Raw genomic sequence first — 25933 nt, forward strand, 5'->3', positions numbered from 1 at the left:
AGTGAAATCGAAAATCAAATCTGCATTTATCCTCCCCAGCGACTGGCTTTCGCTGCGTTTCTGGCAACCCCTTCAAACGCCCACATGTGTGCCGTATGCCTAGAGCCAGAGTTGTTGAGCTTGGATGTGCAGGCTGATTGCTTTGTTCTCGGCCCTCACTAAGTGTTCCGAAAACAATACAGAGCACAACACTGACCACCTACTCTTTCAGCAGTCTTTGTTCTGGTTTTCCAGTTTTTTTTCCTCATTCACCATAGGCATTTGTTTGATAAAGAGTTTTAATCTGGATCAGCCAGTTCTGTGGTAAACCAGAACATTGCAGCATTCGATTTAAAGGTGCTGTATGTAAGTTTTTGACTGTACTAAAGCATAAAAATACCATAATATGTTTGCAGATATTTAGGAAATATATAGTTCACATATTCGTTTCTCTGAAAAACAATGCTACAGCCAGTTATTTTACTTTGAAATGTGCGTTCCGTGTCGGAATGTCTGTTTTTGTTTTGGTCTGTGCGATACCGCACATTGCCAATTTACCCAATAGTATTTCGCCACCACAGGTTGCCAGTTGGCGGAAAACACAGTATATTGCAGCCATGGAAGCCAGCGAACAAACTGGGTCAGACATCACAGATTCTACCCGACCTAAAAAGCCTCCGCACCCATCTAAAAATCTCTATGAACGGGAGCATTTTAAAACGCGATGTCAACTCATCATAAATCAATAAATCAACTCATCAACTTACGTGAGTCTCCTCGCATTTCATTGTCAATTGCGCTCGTTCCTGTTGCGTGTCCTCAATCTGGCAACCCAAGTGAGCGTCGAATCTGAGTAGGAGGTTGTGGGGGAAACAACTCTCTCTAATATTTTGAATTTTGCAGCGCCCATTTCAACCGTTAGCTGTCAATCTCACATACCGTACCTTTAGATTAAAAGGTATTTCAAAATGGTGCAATTTTATCAGTAAACAAAATTACCAGATTGCGACTTTATACTGCACACAATAATGCAAGATAATGAATCAGTCATTTAAAAAATATATATATATATTTTTTTTACTAAATAAAATTATTGGTTTATGTTCAGTTTCTAAATGCCTTTTAAATCTTAGTGGATAATAAATGTTGCCCAAAATTATGCACAATTATGTAATTAAATGCTTTTTTTCAATATTTAACATTGTGTTTTCCCTGCCCAGATATTGAATTCCGACCCCATGTTGGGCCATGATCCACCAGTTAAGGTCTTAAAGCACAGCCTCCTATTCAGCTGTACAGACATGGCTAGTGGCCTCACCTGATATTCCCCCTATATTGTGGCTGCTTATCGACATTTTCACATCAATTTCAGCTAGCCTCTTATCTTGTCTGATGCACAACCTTTCTCTACCGTCAGATCACAGTCATATTTCGGCCTTTTTGCCAAAATCAATTCTGTATTTTTTTATTTTTTTTATTCTGACTATATAGTGCTGGAACAGAGGATGTTGTAGGCTGATAAAGGTCAAGTGTAGCATCGAATCATTGAGAGATTCATAATGAATGTGAGCGCGGCTCTCGCAGCAGGTGTTTCATTACCACGGTACGGGAGAGAATGAGTGAGACGGACTCAGAAACCCACACATCCAAGGTCAGAACATGATCATCGGTGGCCTTGTCAATCTCAAAACACACCCACGTTCTTCGGCTAATCCATTTGATATTTCAGGAGCAATATCATAACCTATCAAGTACGAAAATCTGAAATAGGTTTTGTTATGTAACGGTCAAGCTGCCAAGGCTCATGTCAGTCTACTGATACCACTAACAGCTTTGTAGATGTATTTGTCCGATTGCCTGAGATTTGATGTTGAGACTTTGTTTGAAAACGTTTTTGAGTTGAACTGTTATATTTAAGATGTATCCAACCACCTTGTGTTTGGTGGAAGAGTTGAAGTCAAAAAGTCATGGTCATCCCTTTCACAAGGAACTCAATGTTTTTGATCATTCTTAACGGGGACAATTCATCCAAAACTCATAACAATTCATAATTTACTAACTCTCATGCCATCCCAAACCTGGATGACATACTTTCTTCTGTGCAAAACAAAAGAAGTTTTTTTTTTATTATTGTTGTCCGAAATGCTCTTTTGCATACAATAAAAGTAGATGGAAACTGGAGATTTAAAAAGGCCATAAAGCACTATAAAAGTAGTTCATATAACTTGTTTGCTACATTTCAAATCATGTGATAAAATAATTAGTTTAAAAATATCTGCAAAACCATTGCAAATTGAACTTGAGTTTCAGATCAGTCCAATTGATGAACGAATCCTTCAGACCCAACTCAAAAGAATGAATCGTTCACACAAGAATGATTCATTCAAGCATCTTTACTCTTTCAACTGTGCTTAGTAGAGTTACAGCAAATATCAAGATAGTACATAAATAATAATAATAGTATGTACATTCGTACAGAACTATAATAATTATTACCATTTCACTTGTTTATGACAAAGCTGTTGTATGGCTTCAAAAGATTTGATATGTTGCGGGCAAGATGTATGGACCACTTTTATTTTATTTTTTGATGGTTCTTTTTCAGGATATTCTTTAAAAATTCAAATTTAGTTTTCCATACAGGCTTGAAAAAACATGAGGTTGAGTAAAAGGCAGATCACACCAAGAACGATAAGTATAGTATAATATAATATAATATAATTATTATAGTTCTGTGAGAATATGGAAGTTCACATCACAACTAAAACAATTACAACACAGAGGAACAATAACATTGTAATCGCTTTCAGAATGTTTTTTTTTTCCAGCTTATGAATGGTAAAAACATCGACAGCCAATCAGCATCCATCTTGCTTAAAAGAGTTCAAGCATTTAAAGCAGCAGACGCAGTGTGCATTTAGAATAAACAGAACTTTATTGTCCATTGGTGTGTGGACGATAACATCTTTATAGTTAACATTCTTGGTGTGAACGGGACTTAAACTACAGAATTTTCTGGGAACTATCACTTTACCACAAGTCCATTAGATTTCTTTGTTAACATGTTGACCTGCTCTAAAATTCCACTGAATTCTATAGCGTGTTACTGTAAAGGTGCGTTCACATTTACTGTTCCTCAGCAAAATTTCACGTAAAATCATTTTAATAAAAATCCACACATTCATGAGGGTGATTAGGTTCCCCATGCAGATTTTGCTCGTGTTCAAGTTGGTCATGTGAATTCGCCACGCTGACCAACAGAAAGCAGCTTGGTTTGAAAGTACATCACTACACTATTGACAAGGCTTTCCCCCGCCGAAATTTTGCTGAAATATCGCTAATGTGACCGCACCTTAATTCAGAATCAAGTATTTATGTACATTATGAGTTGTATTTTGTGTGGTGGTCATGGGTCTCGCTTGCAAAGCGGGAGGTTAAACGCAGCCTGCCCTCTCTCCTCAGACTGGCTCCGATTCTCTCCTCCCTCAGGGCGCGTCGTCCAGCCTGGTGGTCAAGTTTGCCGACACGGACAAGGAGCGCACCATCCGTCGCATGCAGCAGATGGTGGGCCAGTTTGGCATCTTCAACCCCGCCATCGCCCTGCCCTTCAGCACCTACAGCACCTACGCACATGCGGTGAGTACCCCCCTGCCTCTCTGGGGCACTTGGACACCTCCAGGCCCGACACGTTTTGATGATCTCATAGTTGCCCATGTGCCCTCCCCGTCCCCGTCCCCGCACGCCCACATGTCCTCGCTCACGTTCCCGGAGTGACTCAGAATATTCCATAGGAAAATCTTCACCTGGCTATTTATAGCACGCATCGGTTCCTTCAGTGCGTGGGAGGTTGAAAAGCCGCAGAGAGGTTGAGTCAGAACCTAATATTCATTCATGGGGGACATCTGAGTTCAATTTTAGGGTAGATACTATAAAACTGTTGGGGAGTAACTATCCTTCTAGTTAGTTCCTCCATATGGAGTAGATAGATATACTTATATTTATGTACTGATAAGCATAGACAAATCTTTTCTTGTAAATGCCAGGATTAATTGTTGGCATCGACCCACGGAAGACAGCGGCATGGCAGCAGAAGACCGACGTGTGGGGGCCGGTCCGGGATGCTGAAAAAATACACCCTCATTAGCATTCATGAGATGCGATGCGTCCGCGGGAAATGCAAATGGTCCGAGAGCGGCGTGCGGGAAGGCAGGGGGGGGTGGGGGGGTGGGGGGGGGGGGGGTGTGGTGGTTGCTGTGGCTCCCACAGGTTGGCAGTGACTTTTATCTCCCGTGTCAGAGATGGTGCAGTGTGCTGCGCGGTGGCAATGACACTTTCTCTTTAATTCACTGCTCCAGCCCAAGCCACAACCCACACTTGTCGAAACCGACTGCCTTATGATATCGCATTCAGCTTGTGGCAAAGTTTGCGACTTTTTTATGTGGGTCGTCTTCTTTGCTTGTTATCATTTCTGTTTTTGACTTGTCTAAAACAAGCGCATTATTTTAAACCAGATACATAGAAATAAGGCACTCACTATTTTTTTCCCCCTTATTTCCAAGTTTTACATGTGATGAAATATACTTTTTAAAAATGTTATATGCACATCGCCTGAGATGATGACTTTAGTTTTAGTTAACAAAAACAACACGACAACTTATGATTTTGTGTAATGCTGTTTCCACACACCACTAGGTGGTGTGTATAAGGCATGGACGACATTGTCAACATAGCCAGAAAAGAAGACTTTATATACACGTAGGCTGTGTCCAAAATCGCCCTTAAATAGGGCACTATTTGAGTGGATAGGCATTTGTAGTGGTGTCTGAAACCATTCTTTTCTTGTTACTCTGAACAAATGCAAATGCTATGTAATAAATGTTAGTGTGTTATTTGATATAAATGACAACCTACCTCAGATTGTGCAGCTTGTTCAGTAGATGTTAGCTTTAACTTTTATAAGCAATTACTTTACAATTTTCGTCTGGCAGATGATAAAACAGTCTAAAAATTCTGCATTTAAGAGGCAACTTAAACCAGTGCAAACCCGGCTCACAGCCTATTCTAAAGTTTTCATTGGTCATGTCAATCACAGTGCTAATTGCTTAAACAACACTGAAACAAGTATTACCCCTAACCCTACCCTTCAACCTTAACATTAATATAGGGCTGGTACGGTAGCGCATATTTCCCGCGACCAGATGCATTCATGATATTTCTAAACTCTGAATAGAATTTTCAAATCGTGGCCAAAATATCACTTTTTTGTGGCTATTTCGACTTGGGCTAGTAAGTAACCAACCAGAAAACACACAAAACACCATAGCAACTACCTAGCAATGAACTAAAAACATTTCAAACACCTAAACGAGTGCATTAGCAGTGCGCCGCAGACATGCTAGCATTGTAGCAGCAAGTTAGGATGTCGCTAACTCCAGTAGCATTTTCCATGTTCTACTGTTCACTCATTTTCTCACCTGAGCAGAGCCTGAAAGGGTTTCCGACAGGCATTCGTTGCGCCAAACAGCATAAGCTAACGTTTAGCTTCAGATATGGCAATGGTACATTTAGAAACGTGGAGGACGAGCAAATTAAGAGGCTCCTTCCACAAACACAGCTGTGCAGAGGATTACTGGGTTGAGCTGACAGCCAGTAAATTGGATTTTAGTCAGAGCAGAGGAGGGGGCATCTGAGCGCAAATTGGAGGGGTAATAGTGCTGACAACATCGTGGCAAAAGACAGATGCGTTTTTTTAAAAAGGTACATCTAACTCCTAAATCTGACAAACAGCTTATCATTCAGTATTACATGAAGATGTTGAAAATATCAGATGCGTCCTCATCTCTGGAGTGGAATGGGGGGGGAGTGACATAAACACGCCATGAAAGCGAGAAACATTAATTTTCTTTCAGAAGCTCTTGTCAATACAAGCCGAACATCTTTTATCTGTCTTTTTCTCCCGCTGCCTCATGTTTGATCTTTTTCCTTTTTCTAAGCAGAGCCATCTTCATTTTCGGCTTTTTTTTTCTCGCTTTTTTTTGGAAGATGAATAAAAGCGCGGCTGTTGATGGAAAGCCAGAAAGATCTCTTTTACTTGACGCCAATCACCAGAGACGGTGCATTAGATTAATATGACGCACAAATTGCTTGAAAGCACTTCAGAATGTTCTGAAGCCAACATTAATAAGGGAAATGTTTGTCTGGGTATTTTGGGGAGGAGGGCACTGAGGAGGGGGGCACATGCTCTGCTATTGACTTACATTGCCCCCTGTTGTTGGGAAATATAACTGTTTAATATTCGAAGAGCGTTAAAAGTGTTTGTTTCTTTCTTATCCATCTGTTCTAAATACCATTGTAGTTTTAATGCATCGTTTGGGAAAAGAATTCTTATGGACAATCTAGAAAAGGCAAAATGATTGATGTGTTATTTAGATATATAGAATCTCACCCCTCGTTTCTCAGCAGAACTTTGTATGCTTCACCTGAAATGTCTTTTTAGTTGTAAATGGACTCTTTGCAGAAATAGGACTATGTACTGTACATAAACACATTTTTTGTGCAAAATGTACAAGGCAAAAATATCTAAATGGAAGCGCACTCAGGCCCTAAACATATTCTACACGTGTGTGTGTGTGTGTGTAAATGCTTTTAGATAGGCAAGATATGCTTTTAGAATTCATGCAACGCAATTCATAGCACAAAACAAATACATGTTGCATTCTCAGCATTGCCACAGGGGGCGCTGCAGTGGACATTAGTGCAAAACTACGTACCATATTTATTAATTATTTGTGCTTCTCAAATACGGTACACCTATTATAAGTGTTTATATTCTGACTATTTTAGACCGGTCGGGTCGCCACCGTTGAGGAGTAGCCCAGTACCTGTGTGACTCGTCATAGACATAAACAGAGAGAAGTAGCTCCGGCTACAATGTTCTTCCGCAAGACACAGTTCTGTTTATTAACCGCAAGACTGCCAAAAGTTACGGACTGCAGCTTTAAAAAAGTAAGTGTTCATGCTGCCTTAACATTTTAAGTTTAGTCAACTCAACTATCCAAGTTGTCACTTAATACAACTTCAATTCAACTTCAAAAAGATTTCGATTTGACTAAACGTAAATTTTAAAACAGCACAAATAGTGTGTTTTCAACAATGATAATAGTAAGATTCTTTAGCACCAAATCCACATATTAGAATGATTTCTGGAGAATCATGTGACACTGAAGTTATGATGCTGAACATTCACAGGAATAAATTAAGATTTAAAATAGAAAACGTTGTAGTAATTTGTAGTAATTGTAAATTGTAGTAATATTTCAAATATTACAGTTTTTACTGTATTTTTATTTTTTTTAAATGCAGCTTTGGTGAGCATAAAGGACTTATTTTAGAAACGTAAAAAAATATTAATGATTCCAAACGTTTGAACGGTAGTGTGATTTTTATAGTAATTATATATTCTCTTAAAATGTGAGAGATTTTTTTTTTCAACAACAAGCTCTGGTACAACCAAAACTAATTGGCACCATCTCTGAGTTTAGTCCTGAAGATGTGCCTCACCAAACAGCAGAAAAAGGAGCGAAGCCGTTTTCAGGCAATCTTACAGGGCCAGGGACCTTAATAACCAGGGTCCTCGCATTCAGCTCACTCCATTTCTCGTCTCTCTATAAATATCTCTCCAGTCATCCCGCCATTCTCCCTGCGCTGCAGCAGGGCCAGACCGACTGTAAGGGGTCATGTGTGATGCAGGCAGAGGTGGGCAGAGACACAGAGCAGCTCTGGGTAGATAATTGCCAAGTGATAAAGAGGTGATTGCCTGGTGGCTCCGAGGGAGACTAATGCCACCGGCAAGCCATAAAAAAACCCACATGCCTGACACTAAACGAACGCCATGGCCCGGACAACCTCTTCCCGTGGCCGCTTCTGTTTTTTTCCCCATTTTGAAGGAAGAAAAGGTTACGACCTCAGTGATGAAGACTTCGCTGAAGGCAATTTGGTGCCTTTTGCTTGCACTTGAATGCTTCCTTTCTATTCAGGATGCTGGGTAATGTTTTGGTTCTGAAATGTTCAGGGATGGTTCACCCAGTTGAATTGTTATAATTATTTGTAATTATGTAATTATTTATAATTATTATTTCACCTTCATGTCGTTCCAAACTTGTGTGATTTTATTTTACGCAGTTTTTCTTAGTAGCATGTGGAGACCATGGCTGTCAAGACATAAAACTACACAAAAAAACACCATCAAATTCCTTAGAAGTTTTCAAAAGTTGTACAACACCTTCATGTTAATACATTTAATAAATGAAATTCAGTGTATACATAAAAAAACCTTGGTCATCATTCACTTTCCTTGTATGGAATATGTTCATTGTATACACAAAATCCCCATAAAATGACAGGAAAAGTAGGTCATACCACTCTTGCACTATATTCCAAGTCTTAGAAAGTCGTATAACACCTTTATGTTAGTAAATTTTGAACATGTAATTCAATTTTTAAACACTGAAAATCTTGGTCGCCATTTTCTTTAGTTGTGTGGAATATTTTCACAAAGACGCCATAAAATCACCATAAAATTAGATCATACATTCTTGCGCTAAACATTCAAAGTTTTGGTCATCATTAAATTTCATTGTATTGAATGGATCAGCTAGCATTCTGCTAAACTTCTTTTATATTCTACGCATGAAATAAAGGGTTTAGAATGACAGGTGAGTGAATAATGACAAAATGTAAAATTGTGTCTGAACTACGCCTTTAAATGAAAATAACAGAGATAACACAAGAGATGCTTTTTTAATAGTCTCATTCGGCCGCCGACAGCCGAAGGGCCTTGTTTTTCTTTTCTTTTTTTCCCCTCCTCTCCCCTCCACCTCCTCCAAGAACAAATTGATGTTGCTCACTTCTCCCCAACATAATTACATGCTTGGGCCTCCAATTTTCTGTTTTAATTCCTAAAGAGCAGAACTGAATGCCACATCGTTATCTGAGGCAATCTGGTGGCAGCCATGAAAGGCGACATTATCCGAGCCGTTCATGGAGGGAAATTACAATATGGAAGTCTTCAACTCACCGCACTATGCTCTGCCCAAAGCCTGTCCCTCTGGCTTTTAAAGGGCATTAGTAAACTGTCACCCGGCTAGAGCCAGCCAGCTTAACTCTGACTCCCCATTCAAGCAGGAAGGAAGGCCGTGAGATGGGCAAAAAGGCGTCTGATTACTGTGGCATGGCTATTACATGGCGGAGAGAGACAAGACTGTCTTGAAGGTTGACAAATGCATTAAACCGGTGGTCCGTGACGCATTTTTAACTTCCAAAATTCTTGCAAACTCCCTTACGTAACAATTTAGCCACACACTTCAGGCGGCGAAATGCGTTCTTAAGAATAACAACTAAATATTACAACATAATCTTTATATTTTTTTGTAAGAATATATTTGAAAAAATCCTTAAAGCTACAATGTCATTTTTTTCGCCGCTAGGGGTCGCTAATCCCTTACAATAACAAAGGCGTAGGTTGATGACGCATAATAGTGGAGCGGCTAAGTGCTTATGTTTGGCAGAATCGTTCAGTTTATGATACAAGCGTGAAAATTGGCACGAGCAGTCTCCATGGGTCACTTGACAAGAAAATTGTCCGAGCCAATTGAAATTTCAACTTAAAATTTCAAGATGGCGGCAATTTTTCAGGATTACTGCCGCCCGCCATGTGGATCTTTAAATGATACATTTTCTCATAGATACTTTCTGTTTGTCATGGTTCCATGGCTGTGTCAGCCAGAGTCGCTGTTGCCTCTGGATCTGTTCTTATTGACATTCAGTATTAGTCATTGCTCAATTTTTTGTTTGGTGCACTGTCTGTTCAGCACCACAACTGTGCTAATTTATTAATCTTATTTTTGTTTCCCCACCTCTCCGTGTTAATTTGACATGTTTAATAACTGTTAGTTTTAAAAAAAACAACCTCCCTTGTGACTGTAACCTTGTCGTGGTAAGGGAGCTTGTGTACCTCAATGAACCCTGAGAGCTATGCCGGTGGGAGGCAACTCCAGGCTTTACCAAACTGGACAGGTCATGGGTCAGGAGTCAGACAAAACACAGTCAAACTAACTCTCTTGACAGAGTCTCTTGAGGAACCCAATAGATTTCTATGAGAACATGTATCATTTAAAGATCCACATGGCAGGCGGCAGTAATCCTGAAAAATTGCCGCCATCTTGAAATTTTATGTTGCTGTGGGCGGTTTCTTGTCAAATAACCCTTTGAGACAGCTCATAGCAATTTTCATGCTTGTATCACCAACTAAATGATTTCTTAAGCCTAATAGCTCCACTAAGGTGGTGGCCATCTTGAAAAATGGCCACCATCTTGAAATTTCAAGTAGCTGTGGGTGGCTTATTGTCTAGTGACCATCAGAGGCTGCTCGTGCCAATTTTCATGCTTGTATCACCAAATAAACCAACTGCTCCACTAAGGTGTCGGCCATCTTGAAAAATGTCGACCATCTTGAAATTTCAATTGGCTCGGACAATTTTCTTGTCAAGTGACCCATGGAGACTGCTCATGCCAATTTTCACGCTTGTATCATAAACTGAACGATTATATCACTTAGCCGCTCCACTTTAAGCGGAATTATGGAACTTGTCGTCAAGCTGATGGATCTAATAATGTTTATGGATGAGTGAATACATTGATGTTTTTAACATGACTGTGGTATGAAGCAGGGCACGATTGCTAATGAGAGACAGATATCAGCGCCACACGCGAGTCCTGCGGATATAAAGGAATAAGGACATTTCATTCTACAGAACTACCCGCAAGTGCCGAATTACTACTCACACAGGTCAGTTTATTTGACGAATTAAACTTGTGAGGTAACGCAGCCCTCTTTCCCTTGGTCTAACGTTACACTATCACACTAAACGGCATTTGAGTGCGTTGAAAGTTATAACGTTACTCTATGTGTTAGTTTGTTGGCTGTATGAGACTAGCAGTAAGCTAGATCAACATTAGAATAACATACAGATCATATTCTAACATTTCATCATGTTGAACTATATAACATTGATTAGTTTTATGTACATTTGCTCACCTTTCTAATAAAGTACATGCAAGAGCGGCATCTCTGTCAAGTCGAAGTCGCGGACGTGGAGCTCTCGGCATCTCGAAAACGCCACGCTATTGTTGATCCTCGTTTTAGTTCTCCTTTTGTCCCAAAGTCTGCTTGCCATGGTCCATAATGTTTGAATCGAAACAACAACAGCGTGAGCGTGCCGCTAGACGTAACGCAGTTGTCCACGTCTGTCGCCATGGTTACTATGGCAGTACGAGCGGAAACCAGGGATGACGCGGATATTACATCATTGACAGGCGACAATGACCAGGGACGAGCCATTATTTTAAATTGGAATTTCTCTTAAATTAAAAATCTTTGGGAACTTTTGGGATATTGTAAGTACACAACTGCAAATATATCACACAAGTGATTTTGGGATATTTTATTACAAAAATCTTACGATATACGATAATTTGGTTTAATATTACATTAATCTAAGATTATACTGTTTTCATACATATTATAAATGTATTATAGTTTTTATAGACTATATCTTGAAAATAAGTATTTTTACTGCACCATTTTTAATTTATTTAAAACAAGTGAAAAAATATGCCGTGTAGGAAGACAAAATGCACTTGTGTTAAAGATAGATTCTCTGAAATATTTTTTGTAATTTATTTATTTAAGCTGTGTATTTAATATGGGTCTAACCTATGACTGCAAAAAATATGGTTATTTAAAAAAAAAAAAATGTGAATACCTCTGAATTAAAATGTTCCCATTGTACGAATGCCAAGCTTTTTAGTTTATTTAGCATATTTGTGCTGAATTTTTACCTTTACCTTATATTATTACCGATGATCCTCAACAGTTTGTTGATGGAATTATGCAAATGAAAGGAGGAGTTTATAGATAATAGTGCAGTTGAGGCTTATAGATTTGTTTTGTGGGTGGACGGCATCTTTCAGGCTCAGTGACGAGGCCGATGAGAGAAAATGAATGCTTTTCTACTATCTAGGGATAAAACACCGGCAGAGAACAAAGCACTATGTGCCGACATGAACAATATCATCCTCAGCATTCAAATGAAGAGTGGAAGTTTGATGATTATTGTATGAGGTTGCATCTTACATTTGGCCTCTTCAGGGAGTAAATGTTGTGATGTACAGGAATGCTGTTTGATTAGTTGTAGTATTCTTTTTCTGGATGGGAATAGTTTGGTGTCTACTACGTTTTTCAGAAGTATTGTAAGTACAGCCTCATTTTCATTCCCAACTAATTAAATAGTGTGTGACGAGACATACAAACACGTTTCTCGTGTACGATGCATGAAAACTAGAATTTATGCATGAGGTTTGGATCTAAGAATATCTGCTTCAATGTAACTGTGATATATTCAGCCTTGATAGCTGTCACATCATAAAGGAAAATGCGGGGGGAAGAAGTTTTGCTGTCAAGGCCATGAAGAAAGCATTACCTTAAAGTTTGAAAGGGAAAAAATGAATACAATTCAATTTGCCTACTCCGAACTCCCAGGTCCCTTAAGGACTACAATAATATGTGCGTCGATCCCTCTATTAGAACGAGCCAGACCGACAGCTATTGAAATGTTTCAAGGGGGCTTCTGACAGCCCTCTGACTGGGAAGATGGACGCTTTCACTAAACATAGGTTGACACATTTTTCTCTTTTTCCGCTCTACTTTCTCCTCTACTCTGCGAAGCACTGCCTATCCATCATGCCCCCATGTAGCCTGTGTGCTTCTAGTAACTTTTCTCTCTCTCTTTTTCTCTTTCTGCTTTTGTGTTTCTTCTATCCGGCAGCTGATGCAACAGCAGGCGGCCCTCATGGCTGCCAGTCACGGAGGCTACCTGGCGCCCAGCGTGGCCTTTCCCACCACCCAGATCCACCAGATGGGGGCGCTCAATATCAACAGTCTGCCGCCCACTCCCATGACCCCGGTGTCGGGTGAGTTTCATCAGACACTGGGTGAGCAAAAGCGCTTAATTTCCTCTCTTCTGGGATGGGGTCGTTCTTACAGCATTATGTTAACTGGACCGAAACACAGTCAGTTCATAAGATTACATACGCTGGACTAAAGCAATAATTTATCTGTAGAGCGACCAAAAATTATTTTAGTGCACCTATATAATGCAATTGTAGCTCGGCTTCGCCCAGCACGTGTACATGCCCCGCGTTGTGCGCCAGCTCTAAAAAATAAAGAGATTTTTAACTCTTTCCCCGCCAGCATTTTTTTTTGTGCCAGCATTTATGATCATTTTCACAAAAATGAAAGAAAGGACAGACCCTCTGCTTTTAAACAAAATAACCCGTTTTATTCTAGCTTCATGCATTCTTTTTTTTATCAACACTTCAATGCGTGTAAGTTTAATTAAAAAAAAGTCTTTTGTCATATACTACGTCCAGATCGGATTCAGAACGATGATCAAAACATAGATGGAGTAGATCGAGTCCATAAACACCCCTAATGCTTCACAGTCCTATAGCTCGCCTTGGGTCAACATTTCATTCGGTAACAGGCAGTTTTGATTTATATGCCGTTTAATGTTGATGATCACGTTATTTTACATAAGTATCTGCTTACACATGATATCGCTTGTTTCTGCTTCTTCTTCACCTGTGTTTTGATTAGGAGATTCAGTACTCTTTCAGAAGTTGTGTAATAGCCCCCCCTACCGTATAAAAGTAAAAACACAGAAAGCTGGAAATTTATTTCAATGGCGGGGAAGCGTTGTCTCATAAATAATGGAAATTTCTATCAATGGCGGGGAAAAAGTTAATCTATCAAATATCCAACTGTGCATTTTGTCATGTATCCTTGGACGACTGTTAGACTACTTAAAAACCTGCTGTAGTTTCAGTGTAACTACGCATTTAAACGTAGTCGTGTTCTGTTTGTTTTTAGTTTATTTAGAAGTCAGTACGTATAACTTTTGGAAGGACAGAACTGCGCATGTAAACGTGAACTTGCGGTCTTTTACATGGTTTTTATTGTGTTAAGACAACACAATGTTCAGTTTTTTGTACTGATACTTTGGGGAAAATTTGCAGAAGTGTGAATACCCTGAGATTTTGTTCAATAAAAAACTTGATGATAACTGCATATGTAAACATACTTGTGAAGTATTACTTTTGGATTGACTGAACTACACAATTTCACAAATGTCTTCAGTTTTCCGTGCAACCTTTTACGTTAAACTTAGCTGAAGTGTGAATAGCCTTCATCAAGCCTAGTTATAAACTATTTTAGAAAAAAAAAAAAATGTTAAACTACATAACCTTTCTAACATTTCTTGCTCTGATTTTAAGCAAATCCCATCTCATGTCACACTTAACCTTTCAAAAACACCAATGCTGAGTTTTCCTAAATGGCACTCGCGTCAGAATTGCAGATTGTCCGTTTTAGCCGTCCTCGGAAAGCTTTGATAATCAGGACACACGACTGCTCTGATTGTCATTCCCAACACCCCGTTATCATATAATCTAAACAAACAATGAGATCTTATTGGATAATGGCCACCTTACAGCATTTGCTTATGCAGCAGTATTGCACTTTTCCAATCTCTTCGGAAAACATGCCACCCAGTGAATTATGCTCAGCTTTAACAAAGCTCATTCCTCTTTTGTCAACAGCACTGCTGTACCAATTTACACTGTACACCACGACACCGGACGATATCATTTGTCATTCCCGGTAAAGCGCGTAGTTTGGCAACATATGAGTAGCTTGCAGCTAACTGGCCAGACGATTTCGAAGCACATTATTAGTTTCGTGGCTAATTGACTGACCGTTGAATGGCCAACCGTTTGCGCTCTCATGCAAAGTTAAAACACAAGCTTTATTACCTGAGGGGCTGGAACAGCAAGACGCTCCCAATGGCATCACATATAGATTTAATACGGTTCCATCTTTTACAAGCCGCCATCCAGTCCCATAAAAGCCTCGTCCAATTAAAGCTCCAGAGCTGTCAAGCCACACTCCTCCTCGACGAGGCTGAGGTTATCCATGTGTGGCATTACATGCAGATGTACTCACTTGCTACTTCAAATATTAAGTCAGACAGACAGGACGGTTTGTCAATTGTTTTGTCAAGACACACAATGCAATACACGTTTTCCATCACGGATCATCCATCTCGCACTGCATGTTTGTTTTATCATCACCCATTGTATTTGCAATCCTGAAATTCACAGGACTGCAGGACTGCAACTGTTTATATTATAGAATTAAACGTTTATGCTACTACATAGTTGATTTTTTTCCTTTGGTATGAATGCCAATGCTTACCAAAAAGTACTGAGGGTCTACCATGGTACAGTTATAGCATCAGATGTCAATATTATGGTACTTTGATAGGCATATATAATAGTATTTATATATTGCATGTAAATAGTATTTACTTTTTACTTCTAATATGTCCAAAGCATATTATTACCATGGTATATTGTATGTGTTAAAAACATGGTACAGTATCTCACGAAAGTGAGTACACCCCTCACATTTCAGCAAACATTTTAGTATATCTTTCAAGGGACAATACTATAGAAATGAAACTTGGATATATTTTAGAGTAGTGCTGCTTGTATAGCAGTATATATTTACTGTCCTCTGAAAATAACTCAACATACAGCCATTATTGTCAAAATAGCTGGCATCAAAAGGGAGTACACCCTAAGTGATAATAGCTGTGCGTCGTTTAACCATGCTAAGCCACATGTCCTATTCATCATGTTCATGTGTTTGTCTGCTTGACAGGACCATACAAATTTGTGTATCTTGTATTAGAGCAGTTAAAATTTGTGCTTTTAGTACAATTCTCTTATACTGACCACTGGATGTTCAACATGGCACCTCATGGCAAAGAACTCTCTAAGTATTTGAGAATTAGAATTGTTGCTCTCCACAAAGTTGTCCTAGGCTATAAGAAGATTGGTAACAACCTGAAACGGAGTTACAGTACAGGCCAGGGTCATACAGAGGTTTTCCAAGACGGGTTCCACTCGGAACAGGCCTCGCAAGAGTCAATCAAAGTTGAGTCCTCGTGCTGTGCGTCAGGTGCAGAAGCTGGCTTCAAAAAAGACGCGTGAGTGCGGCTAGCATTGCTTTAGAGGTTGCAGAAGTGGAAGGCCAGCTTGTCAGTGCTCAGACCATACGCCACACACTGCAACAAGTCGGTTTGCATGTTCGTCGTCCCAGAAGGAAGCCTCTTCTGAAGCTGGCTCACAAGAAAGCCTGTAAACAGTTTGCTGAAAGCAACCTCTCCAAGAGCATGAATTACTGGAACCATGTCCTGTGGTCTGATGAGACTAAGATAAACTTGTGTGGCTCAGATGGGGTCCAGCTTGTGTGGCGACGCACTGGTGAGGAGTACCAAGAACATTGTGTCTTGCCTACAGTCAAGCATGGTGGTGGAAGCATCATGGTCTGGGGCTGCATGGGTGCTGCTGGTACTGGGGAGCTTCATTGAGGGAAACATGGATTCCAACATGCACTGTGACATTCTGAAGCAGATCATGATGCGCTCCCTTCAGAAACTGGGCCGAACAGCATGATAACGACCCCAAACACACCGCCAAGATGACAACTGCCTTGCTGAGGAAGGTGAAGGTGATGGAGTGGCCAAGTATGTCTCCAGACCTGAACCCTATTGAGCACCTGTGGGGCGTCCTCAAGCGGAAGGTGGAAAAGCAATGTGTGTCTAACATCCAGCAGCTCCGTGATGTCATTATGGAGGACTGGAAGAGGATCCCAGCAACAACCTGTGCAGCTCTGGTAAATCCCATGCCTAGGAGGATTGAGGCAGTGCTAGATAACAATGGTGCTCACACAAAATATTGACACTTTGTCTATCTATCCAATTTATCCAAGTTTAATTTCTATAGTATTGCTCCTTGAGAAGATGTACTAAAATGTTTGCTGAAATCTGAGGGGTGTACACACTTTTGTGAGAAATTGTTACCATGGCAAAATGCCCATGAAACCACAGTAATGCCATGGTAAACATCACAAAACATGGTATTACCGTGGTAAATGCTCATGAAACCATGATATTACCATGGTAAATGTCACAAATACATGGTATGACCATGGCAAATGTTAATGAAACCACAATATTTCAATGGTAAATGTCACAAAGATATGGTGTGACCATGGCAAATGTCCATGAAACCATGTTAATAGCATTGTAAATGTCAAAAAAACATGGTGTTACCAAGGCAAATGTCCATAAAACCATAGTAATCCCATGGTAAACATCACAAAACAAGGTATTACCACGTAAATGCTCATGAAACCATGATATTACCATGGCAAATGTCCATGAAGCTATGTTAATACCATGGTAAATGTCACAAAATATAGTATTACAATCTCTATGAAACCTAGTACGTCTCACACAAACATAGTATTACCATGAACAATTCCAATGAATCATGGTAACCACGTGGTATAAGTTCATGTTTTTTAGACATGGTACCATGGTACTAGCATGGTATTTTTACATGTACCAAGGGACTAATGTGTTTTTTTTTTTTTCTGAACTAAAACCATAAAAAAAACTGACAAAAACACAAAACAAAATGACTAAAACTTTACTTAAAATGAAAATATAAAAATAAAAACATGAATAAAAACTATAATAGAATCTCATTTATACTATAACACTGGTACTAAGGTAAAACCATGTTTTCTTTTTCTTTTTTTGGACATGTACCTTGGTATTCTTGTAAGTACCTTGCTGTACAATACCAAGTGTTAAGTGTCCATGAAACCTTGATTTAACCACGCCTTTTTTTTCTTCATTCCTCGCAAAAATGATCCATCTCCGTGTAAAACAACCACACTCTTATGTTTGGATTGTATCGTCTTTGACTGGGATCAATGTCATATTAACATGCAATACAGCTGCTGGGGTGAATTGGCCTCTCTTACACTGACTTAATTGAAAGAGACTGTCGGATCTCCTGTGGGCGCGAGATGTCCTGAAATATGCGCAGCGTTGGACACGCTCCTGTATGTGCGTGTGAGCTCTGCTCTTCTGATTGCCTTCCATTATTGAACCTATTGGAATCTGTTGCATTATTAATCCTGGGCGAGAAAGCGCGGCTGGCGTTAAAAATATTCCAAGGACTACAATAAATAAGATATTCATACGTTTTTTTTTTTTTTCTTCTCGTTCATTCATTCATTTGCATCTCCCTGACAGGCACAGCACCTCTGGTTTATTCAATACATCTGCCTCTGCGCACACACTCGCTTTGATTGGTTGTGACTTGTGTATAAAGCATTGTGGAAGCACAGACTATACTGGAATCTGGTTCGATATTAAGAGCTAATGTTGCCGGAGAAATATTGCGTGCCGCCTTGAATAAACAGAATAAATGTTTTTGAATCAGGCCTTAAAATTGACTGAACAACTGATCTATTGTGATGCAACAAAAGCCTTCTTCCATCTTTCCATCATGAAGTGGTTTTTAGGGAATTGTGCTGCAATCTGAAGACATCTGTCGAGAGTACAATTGAACGGCAGAACAGCTGTCACATCATCTGAGGCCGCTTTCAGATTTCCCATCTTTTAGTTAATGCACAAGCGTGGAATATTATTAGAGCGAAATATCCTCTGTGTTAGAAATAACATTAACTTGAAGTCACAAAGTATTAGCAGAACATCTCATTGTGCTCAGATGGAGGTACAGATAAAAGATTTGCGATACTGGATTATAAAATAGACGACATCTGGTAAGTATTATTATGATATTGACCACAATGAGCCATTTTAACACATTGTGTAGTGTATAAACAATATCATGACTGACATAACCTGGCTACATTTGAAATCTTAAAATGTAATTGGTAGGCCAGGGGAACTGAACTGATTCATTCAAGGTTGTTTCAGTTAGATTCGGATTCAATGTGGATTCTTTTTGGAATATTGCAGTTCTAATGGCAGCAGGCCCAATAAAGTATCGCTGTGTTAAGTATTATCAAAAACATTCTTATAAGTAATATTATTTTACTTATTAGATTTCTTATCAAGCATACATTATTGTTAGTAATATTAGTATTAATAGTAGTAGTAATTATAATAACATATTTTGCATTATTCTATTTTATTGAATTTCACACATTTAAAATTTTAAAATATGAGATAAAATATATATATATATAATATAAAAAATTGTACTTTGTAATTTTTTGTACATTAACACTGTTTAATATTAAGCATATTTGATTGATTGATTGATTGATTGATTGATTAATAATAATAATATATTTTTACTTTTTAAAATGTGAAATCAATTAATTATATTGTACATGAACACTGTTTATTATTAAGCATAATAATATTAATAATAGCATAATAATACATAATAATAAAATGTTCATTGTTATTATGCTTTTTATTGTTTATTGTTATTACTATTATTATTCAATTATTTCGATAAATGAATTCTATTAATTTCATACATTTTCACTTTTTTAAAATGTGGGATAAAGTCCTTATCAAATGTTTAATTCCTTATAAAAAAAGGTAATTTGACAAATTCACATTTTCACAATGTACATTAACGCTTAATATTAAGCATGTAAGATTGATGATCAATAATAATAATAATAATATGTTGTTATAATTTAAATACATTCTATGAATTTTATACATTTTCACTTTTTGAAATGTGAAATCAATTTGTTATTTTTAATGTACATTAACATGGTTTATTATTAAGCATGTAATAATAACTATACAGTTTAGTAAAGGTACTGACAGAACAATGATAAAGTGATAGTATCAGTAGATTATACTATATAAACCATGGTACTGAATGATTATCTTATTCATATACATGGTATTTACTCAGTACCCCAAGGTAATTCAGAGAATACAATGTCAAGAAAACTTGGTCCGCAGAAATAACAAAAAAGTAAATGGTATTTACAATGAAGAGGATTTGATATGACATTAGTGCAATGTGGCTTCAGTATCCGGAGTAACCTAGAAACCTGTGCGTCGTCATCCGGAGGTAACGTGGTGACGTCCCGCGGTGCATGCAGCGTTTAGAAGAGCAACAGAGGGGTTAAGAGCGCTCGCTGAAAACAATGGCGCAGCCGCTCTATTAACAGATGTAAAGCACTTAAGCGCGATGGTGCATACAAGCTCAGCCAGATGGCGCCCTCTATTAGAGGATGTATCGCTACCGTGATGCATGGTGATGTTTTCCCCGGTTTTGTTTCTTTTTTATAAGAGTAATGTTCAGCAGGTGCAAGCTCTTGAGCTACAAAGTGCTCCAAGTCGACGGCATGACAGTCTAATTGTCAGCGGCGGGATTAAATGGCTTGAAACTGTGCAGCCAGGCTGGTCGCGTTATTCGTCTCTGCCCTGAAGTTTGTACCCTGACACGGGCTTGATGGGTTTCGCAAACCTCCAGTCCTGCTTTCTTTTTTTTCTTTCTCGGTTTAAATGGAGATGTGTCACGGACAGATGAGAGGCTACACTTTGGTTAAGCATATGTCGGATGTTTCTGTTGTGTTTAAAGCCGCGGACGAAGTTAATGAGGTGTCAGATGCAGTATTTGCGAGCCATCCGAGAGGCGCGGAACATGATGGGGACGGTTGAGTTCACCTTGTGTGCCTTCAGGGTCATAAAACCCATTGACTTTGTTCTCTGTCTCGCGGGGGCCGCGAAATCGAGATTGTGCTCGTACCAAAGCCTGAAAGCGCTTCAGACGGAGCAGCTGCACAAGTTGTGTGTCGCATCCTGGTGCCTTTAAAGATGCTGTTTTTCTGTTTAAAGAAGACACTGGTTGTAAAATCACGATGTTTATGAATATTTTGTTTGGTAAAGTACCTGAAATTAATGTTTAGAGGCCTACAGTTGCATTGGCGTCTATTTAAGACTTGGTAACAAGCTAAAGCGTTCTTAAAAGTGCCATTAGACTACATTGAAGATCATTTGGAGACATTTATCTGTCATTTGCTAAATGAGCTGTTATAATACCTTTAAAAATGGTGAAAGACTAAAACCCAGTTGCATTTCTGCAGCATTTGGATGAAATAGTCTCGAATGTAAACTGATTTATATTTCTTTTGGTATGTTGCCATTTTTCTGTCTCCAAACGTGAGAAAAACTTAATGCAAAACAGTTCCGAGTGGTGTCAGTTTTTCCCCGTTGAACACAAAACGAGACGTTTAGCGGAATGTTCATGCTGCTCTTTGGGAGTGAATGGGGACTGGAGCTGTCGAGCTCCAAACAAAATGAACATAGAAGCACTATGATTTTTAGTTTAATGGAGGAAAAGCCATAAAGGTGAAACGAGTAAATTCTGGTCAAGTTTATAGGTGAACAGGTTTTGACTAAATTTCGTGAAACTGCCATAAAAGTATATGTACTAGCATAAATATTCGGTAACACTTTGTTTTGGTTCCTTTTGAACATTCTGTTGACTATAAGTAACTTTGCAACTACATGTCAACTTATTCTAACCCTAACCCTACCAGTCTACTAGTACTTTACTAACACTTTACTTTACTAATGAGAGTTAGTAGATATGTAGCTGCAACTATACTTATAGTCAACAGAATGTGTTAAAGGGACCATCAAAATAAAGTGAAACCAAATATTCTCATTGCGTTGCATTACACCAGAGCAAACCTCTGCAGGAGTAAATAAACATAAGCCAGCCTCTGTATAAAAAAATATGGATGTAATGGGAGTTAGTTATTGTGATTGGTTTGGCTGCAGTGCTTACCGATACGGTTCCAGCGTTCCTTGTTGATTTCAGTGTATAATTTGCATAATAAATCCTTTTGGTGCATATGGTAAGCTGTTCCTCATTGTAGTCACCATCGGGTGAAAATCAGCATGATGCACCGAGGGCAGATTGCAGTAATGTAAATCCAATTACACTTCCCTAACATGAAATAACAGTATTTGCAGAATACTCTACATCTCGTGGTGCTCAACATACTAACGGGTGTGACAGATAAAAGATTTGTTTAATAACAGAAGGATTCATTCTGGACTTTTGGAATTGGATGCCAAAACAGACTCCATCTGGAACAAATTGCCATGATATGGAGCACACAGAACCACAAAGGGAAGGATGATACAGTGCGTAATTGGTCCCACACTAAGAATTGCCTATTGATTCTCTTGATCTGTGAATTACGCGTAAAAATGTTTACAGTATAGAATAGTAAACTGATTTACTTGATTTTCTCAACACAGTTTTAAAAACATTATGAACATTAGCTCTGTTCCAAAACCTGGTCACATAGTGTAAATTTTTTTATGAAACACAATCCCAGTATGCCTTTCAAAATGGTGGATATAGTAGGAGAAATACTAGTTAAAGCATGTTAGTCAACAGTTTATTCAACTTGTGTATGTTACCCATCTTTTTTGCATATTTTTATAGGCCAATGAGAATTCCAGAAAGGTTTCCCACTTTATGTCTGACAGACTTAAAACTTCAGAAGATTTGTGTGAATAATACAAACAAGACATGACATACAGCAGGTTAAATATATCGGAATATAGTGTTTAGGAGAACGTTATAGGAACGTTCCCCTAACCTAAAGGAAACAATCTATAAATTGTACACATTAAATATATATTTAATTCAATACCAAAAAAGTAACTGTTAAAAATAGCTAAATCTATTTTAACAAAAATTGAAAATGATATTTTGTGCATTTTTCATATTTAAAATTCTGTAAGATTTTGGGTTCAATTTTTAATTCAATTCACTTCAGCAATAATCTGCCATGTGTTGTCTTTAAAAAGAGACCTAACTTAAGTCTGTGCTCCAAAGCATTCAAAATTTATGAAAGTTTATGCTCAAAAAGTAAATAAATGGACACTGCATAGATATAATTGAGTACCATAAAATCCCCTAAAAATACAAAATATTCAATAAAAATATTATCGAACTAAAATATAGTACATTCATTTCATCGAAATAAAAAATAATAATCTGTTGTTTTTGACCACTACGCGGAGCACCAGAGGGTTCAATTGTTTTGGTTTGCTTAGCCACTTGCTAATGCTAACATCGAATTATTTGTCCGTACAGCAGGATAAAATATATCAGAACATAGAGGTTAGGAAAACATTAGGGGAAAACAAAAGGAAGTTAGAACTTAAATATACATTTTATTCAGTGCCAAAAAGTAATAGTAAAAATAGCTCAATCTAGTTAAAATCGTCTTTGTTAGCTTAGCAACATGCTAACATCAAACTTTACTGAAATCAATCGCTTTATTTGTGTGGAAAAATGCTAGATTTTTCTTCAGAACTTTATGTAACTTGAGAATCATGTTTTTTTTAAGGCTGTATCATGCACAAAGCTTTAAAAACAAATGCAGCAAACATGTCCGTCTAGCGCATGTTTACATAGTGAACAATTGAAAAGCAGTGCAGTGGAATTCAACAACACTATCTGTATGAGATCACCCATTTTTTTTCAGAGCTAACTCTATTCGTATCACTCTAGTTGTATGATTTGTCTCGTCTTGCTAGCTTTTTTTGATGCCTACTGAAGTCTTATTCTTCAACCAGAACATGATCTGAGTTTCGGTGACTAGCTCAGTCTGTTTCCTAACCCTTCCTGCGGGCTGGATCCTCCCGTCAGCGTTCAGCTTTTCGAAAGTGTCACATCACAATGATAGATTCCCAACATTATAACAGCACGCAGCTGCCGCTCGGCCCGCACGTGTGGTCGGTTGGGCTGAAGCTGCCTGTCGGACATCCCCGAACGCACCCGATCTCCTGGGCTTCGGGAAGAATGGGGCAGAGGTGTCATCTAATTCATCAATGTGCTGTGTGGGAAGCAAACAACCTCGAAAAAGCTTAGGAACAGGAAATGGCACAAACGAGAGTGAACAGCTCTCCTCGGCCCACTGGAATTCCCTTAGGTTACAGCAGTGGAAGGCTTGAGTACAGTTTTGGGAACCTCTCTGTTCAATAAGAGCTTGGTTCACACTCTGTCATACTGTAAGTGAACGGCACTACGGCCATATTTCGAATCCATCAGCTCGGTCATATTTCTATAAAGACTTTCCTATAGGGCCTTTCGCCACATTGTAATTGAGGCATGCTGGGGGTTTCCATGACGACCATCTTCCAGCATTGTTCGCGGATCCAGATTGAAATGGTATCCTATGGGAACTGTTTTGTAGTTTGTACCGATGCGCACAGCCACAGCTCAGAAACGCTCAAAGCTTGGGATCAAACACCGACCCCATGCTAGCAAGGGTCTATTAAAGGATTCTTTTGCAGATGAGGTGCGAAATACTTTTCTGAGAATGATTGACAGCTCAGCACTTCATCTACATTCATCTATATATAAAGTTTGATATATTAATCAAACTTCAATGCCATTTCCATTAGTTTTCATGGACATTAATTCAGCATAATATAGTCTAATGATGATTGTTAATGACTTTTTAATGAGTTATTATAAAACTTTATAATTACTTGTATAAGTAATACTGTATCTGTATCTTATCTATAATATATAATTAAATGTATAAATTATAAATAGATTCTAAATAAATAATATTATTATAAATACATGATAATTGAACAATTAATTCATATAATATAATATAAAAGAACTTTCAATCATTACTGTCATTACTTTCAATGAACCTTGAACCTTACTCCTAGATTGCACTGTGTGTGTGTGTGTACTATAGACAGACAGACAGACAGACAGACAGACAGACAGATAGATAGATAGATAGATAGATAGATAGATAGATAGATAGATAGATAGATAGATAGATAGATAGATAGATAGATAGATAGATAGATAGACAGACAGATGTAAATTTTATATTTGTTTGCAGGCCAGCTGACAGTCTTGCCTGGGCCCGGGACAAGATAATCTTAGATGGGGCCCCCCCACGATTTTTTTTATTTTTATAAAACACCATATACTTTTACCCAAAATGAATAATAAAAACACGTTTAAATGGGTACATTTTCTATAAATGTCTTCATTTTCTTTTCTGACATAGCCTACTGCAGTTCTTGTTAAAACACACTAGACATGCAAAATCTGTGCATTTTGGGCACTTTTTGTGTGAAATCATATTTATTTTTTGTCCATCAAAAGTGTGCTTTCACTTTTAAGCATGAGCAGCGCAGCAAAAATAGACTCGGATCTGACCCATTATCTGTTTACCGATGATGACAGTGATGCATTTCAGCCGGCTTTTTATTTCTCATCTCCATAAATAGTAGTAAAGCTACCGTAATTCCTCAAATAAAGACCGGTATTCAAATAAACGCCGGGCCTCTGATAGTGGCCGGGGGCCTGGTCAACGCGGACAAATAAAGGCCGGTCTCAAATTAAGGCCGGGGAAAAAATAGTGTGAATAGGTACACTTTAAATGAATGTACACTCAAAGACGGACGCGCTCAGTCAGCGCTTGTCATATATCACAACTATTAAGTGTTTTTAACCACATGTTTATTTTAGGTTTCAGACATTTAAATAGATATGATTTATAGCAAAACAATAAATTTATAGTTTGTAAAATACACAATGGTGTCTATGGAAGCAGCAATAACAATCCATTCAAATATATTTGGCGACGTGTTTTATTCATATCAGATACACAGTGTAAGTAACTATAATGTTTACTCTATTCTTCTCCCAGTTCACCGCCCACTTACTTTCATGTATTTCGGGAGAAACTGAAGAATTCACGCGCTGTAACTTAACAAATACAACAGGAATCTCCGAACTGCGGTGCCCATCTCACGTTACAGATCAAGATAATTTATAAAGGGTTTTAAACGACAAAACAAACTCACTTACACGGATTTGAGAGTCAGAATAGAAGATAGTTGATGACATGGTAAGC

The 25933-nt window shown here is 38.4% G+C and overlaps 1 protein-coding gene across 14 annotated transcripts in view; it reads left to right on the top strand.

Moving 5' to 3' along the window:
- celf5a (cugbp, Elav-like family member 5a) overlaps positions 1-25933 on the top strand; it is a 239457-nt gene that overhangs the window by 204033 nt on the left and 9491 nt on the right. For 5 of the 14 annotated variants that reach the window (XM_056256413.1, XM_056256412.1, XM_056256418.1 and 2 more), the window contains exons 6-7: positions 3442-3615; positions 12864-13029. In XM_056256413.1, coding sequence (XP_056112388.1) covers positions 3442-3615; positions 12864-13029 — 340 coding nt within the window. The remainder of the gene's footprint in view (positions 1-3441; positions 3616-12863; positions 13030-25933) is intronic. The other 9 variants (XM_056256419.1, XM_056256417.1, XM_056256424.1 and 6 more) reach the window with 3 other exon arrangements.

The sequence above is a fragment of the Rhinichthys klamathensis genome, unplaced genomic scaffold (assembly GCF_029890125.1).
Source record: "Rhinichthys klamathensis goyatoka isolate OS25496 unplaced genomic scaffold, OSU_Roscu_1.1 h1tg000127l_1, whole genome shotgun sequence".
Lineage (NCBI taxonomy): Eukaryota > Metazoa > Chordata > Actinopteri > Cypriniformes > Leuciscidae > Rhinichthys > Rhinichthys klamathensis.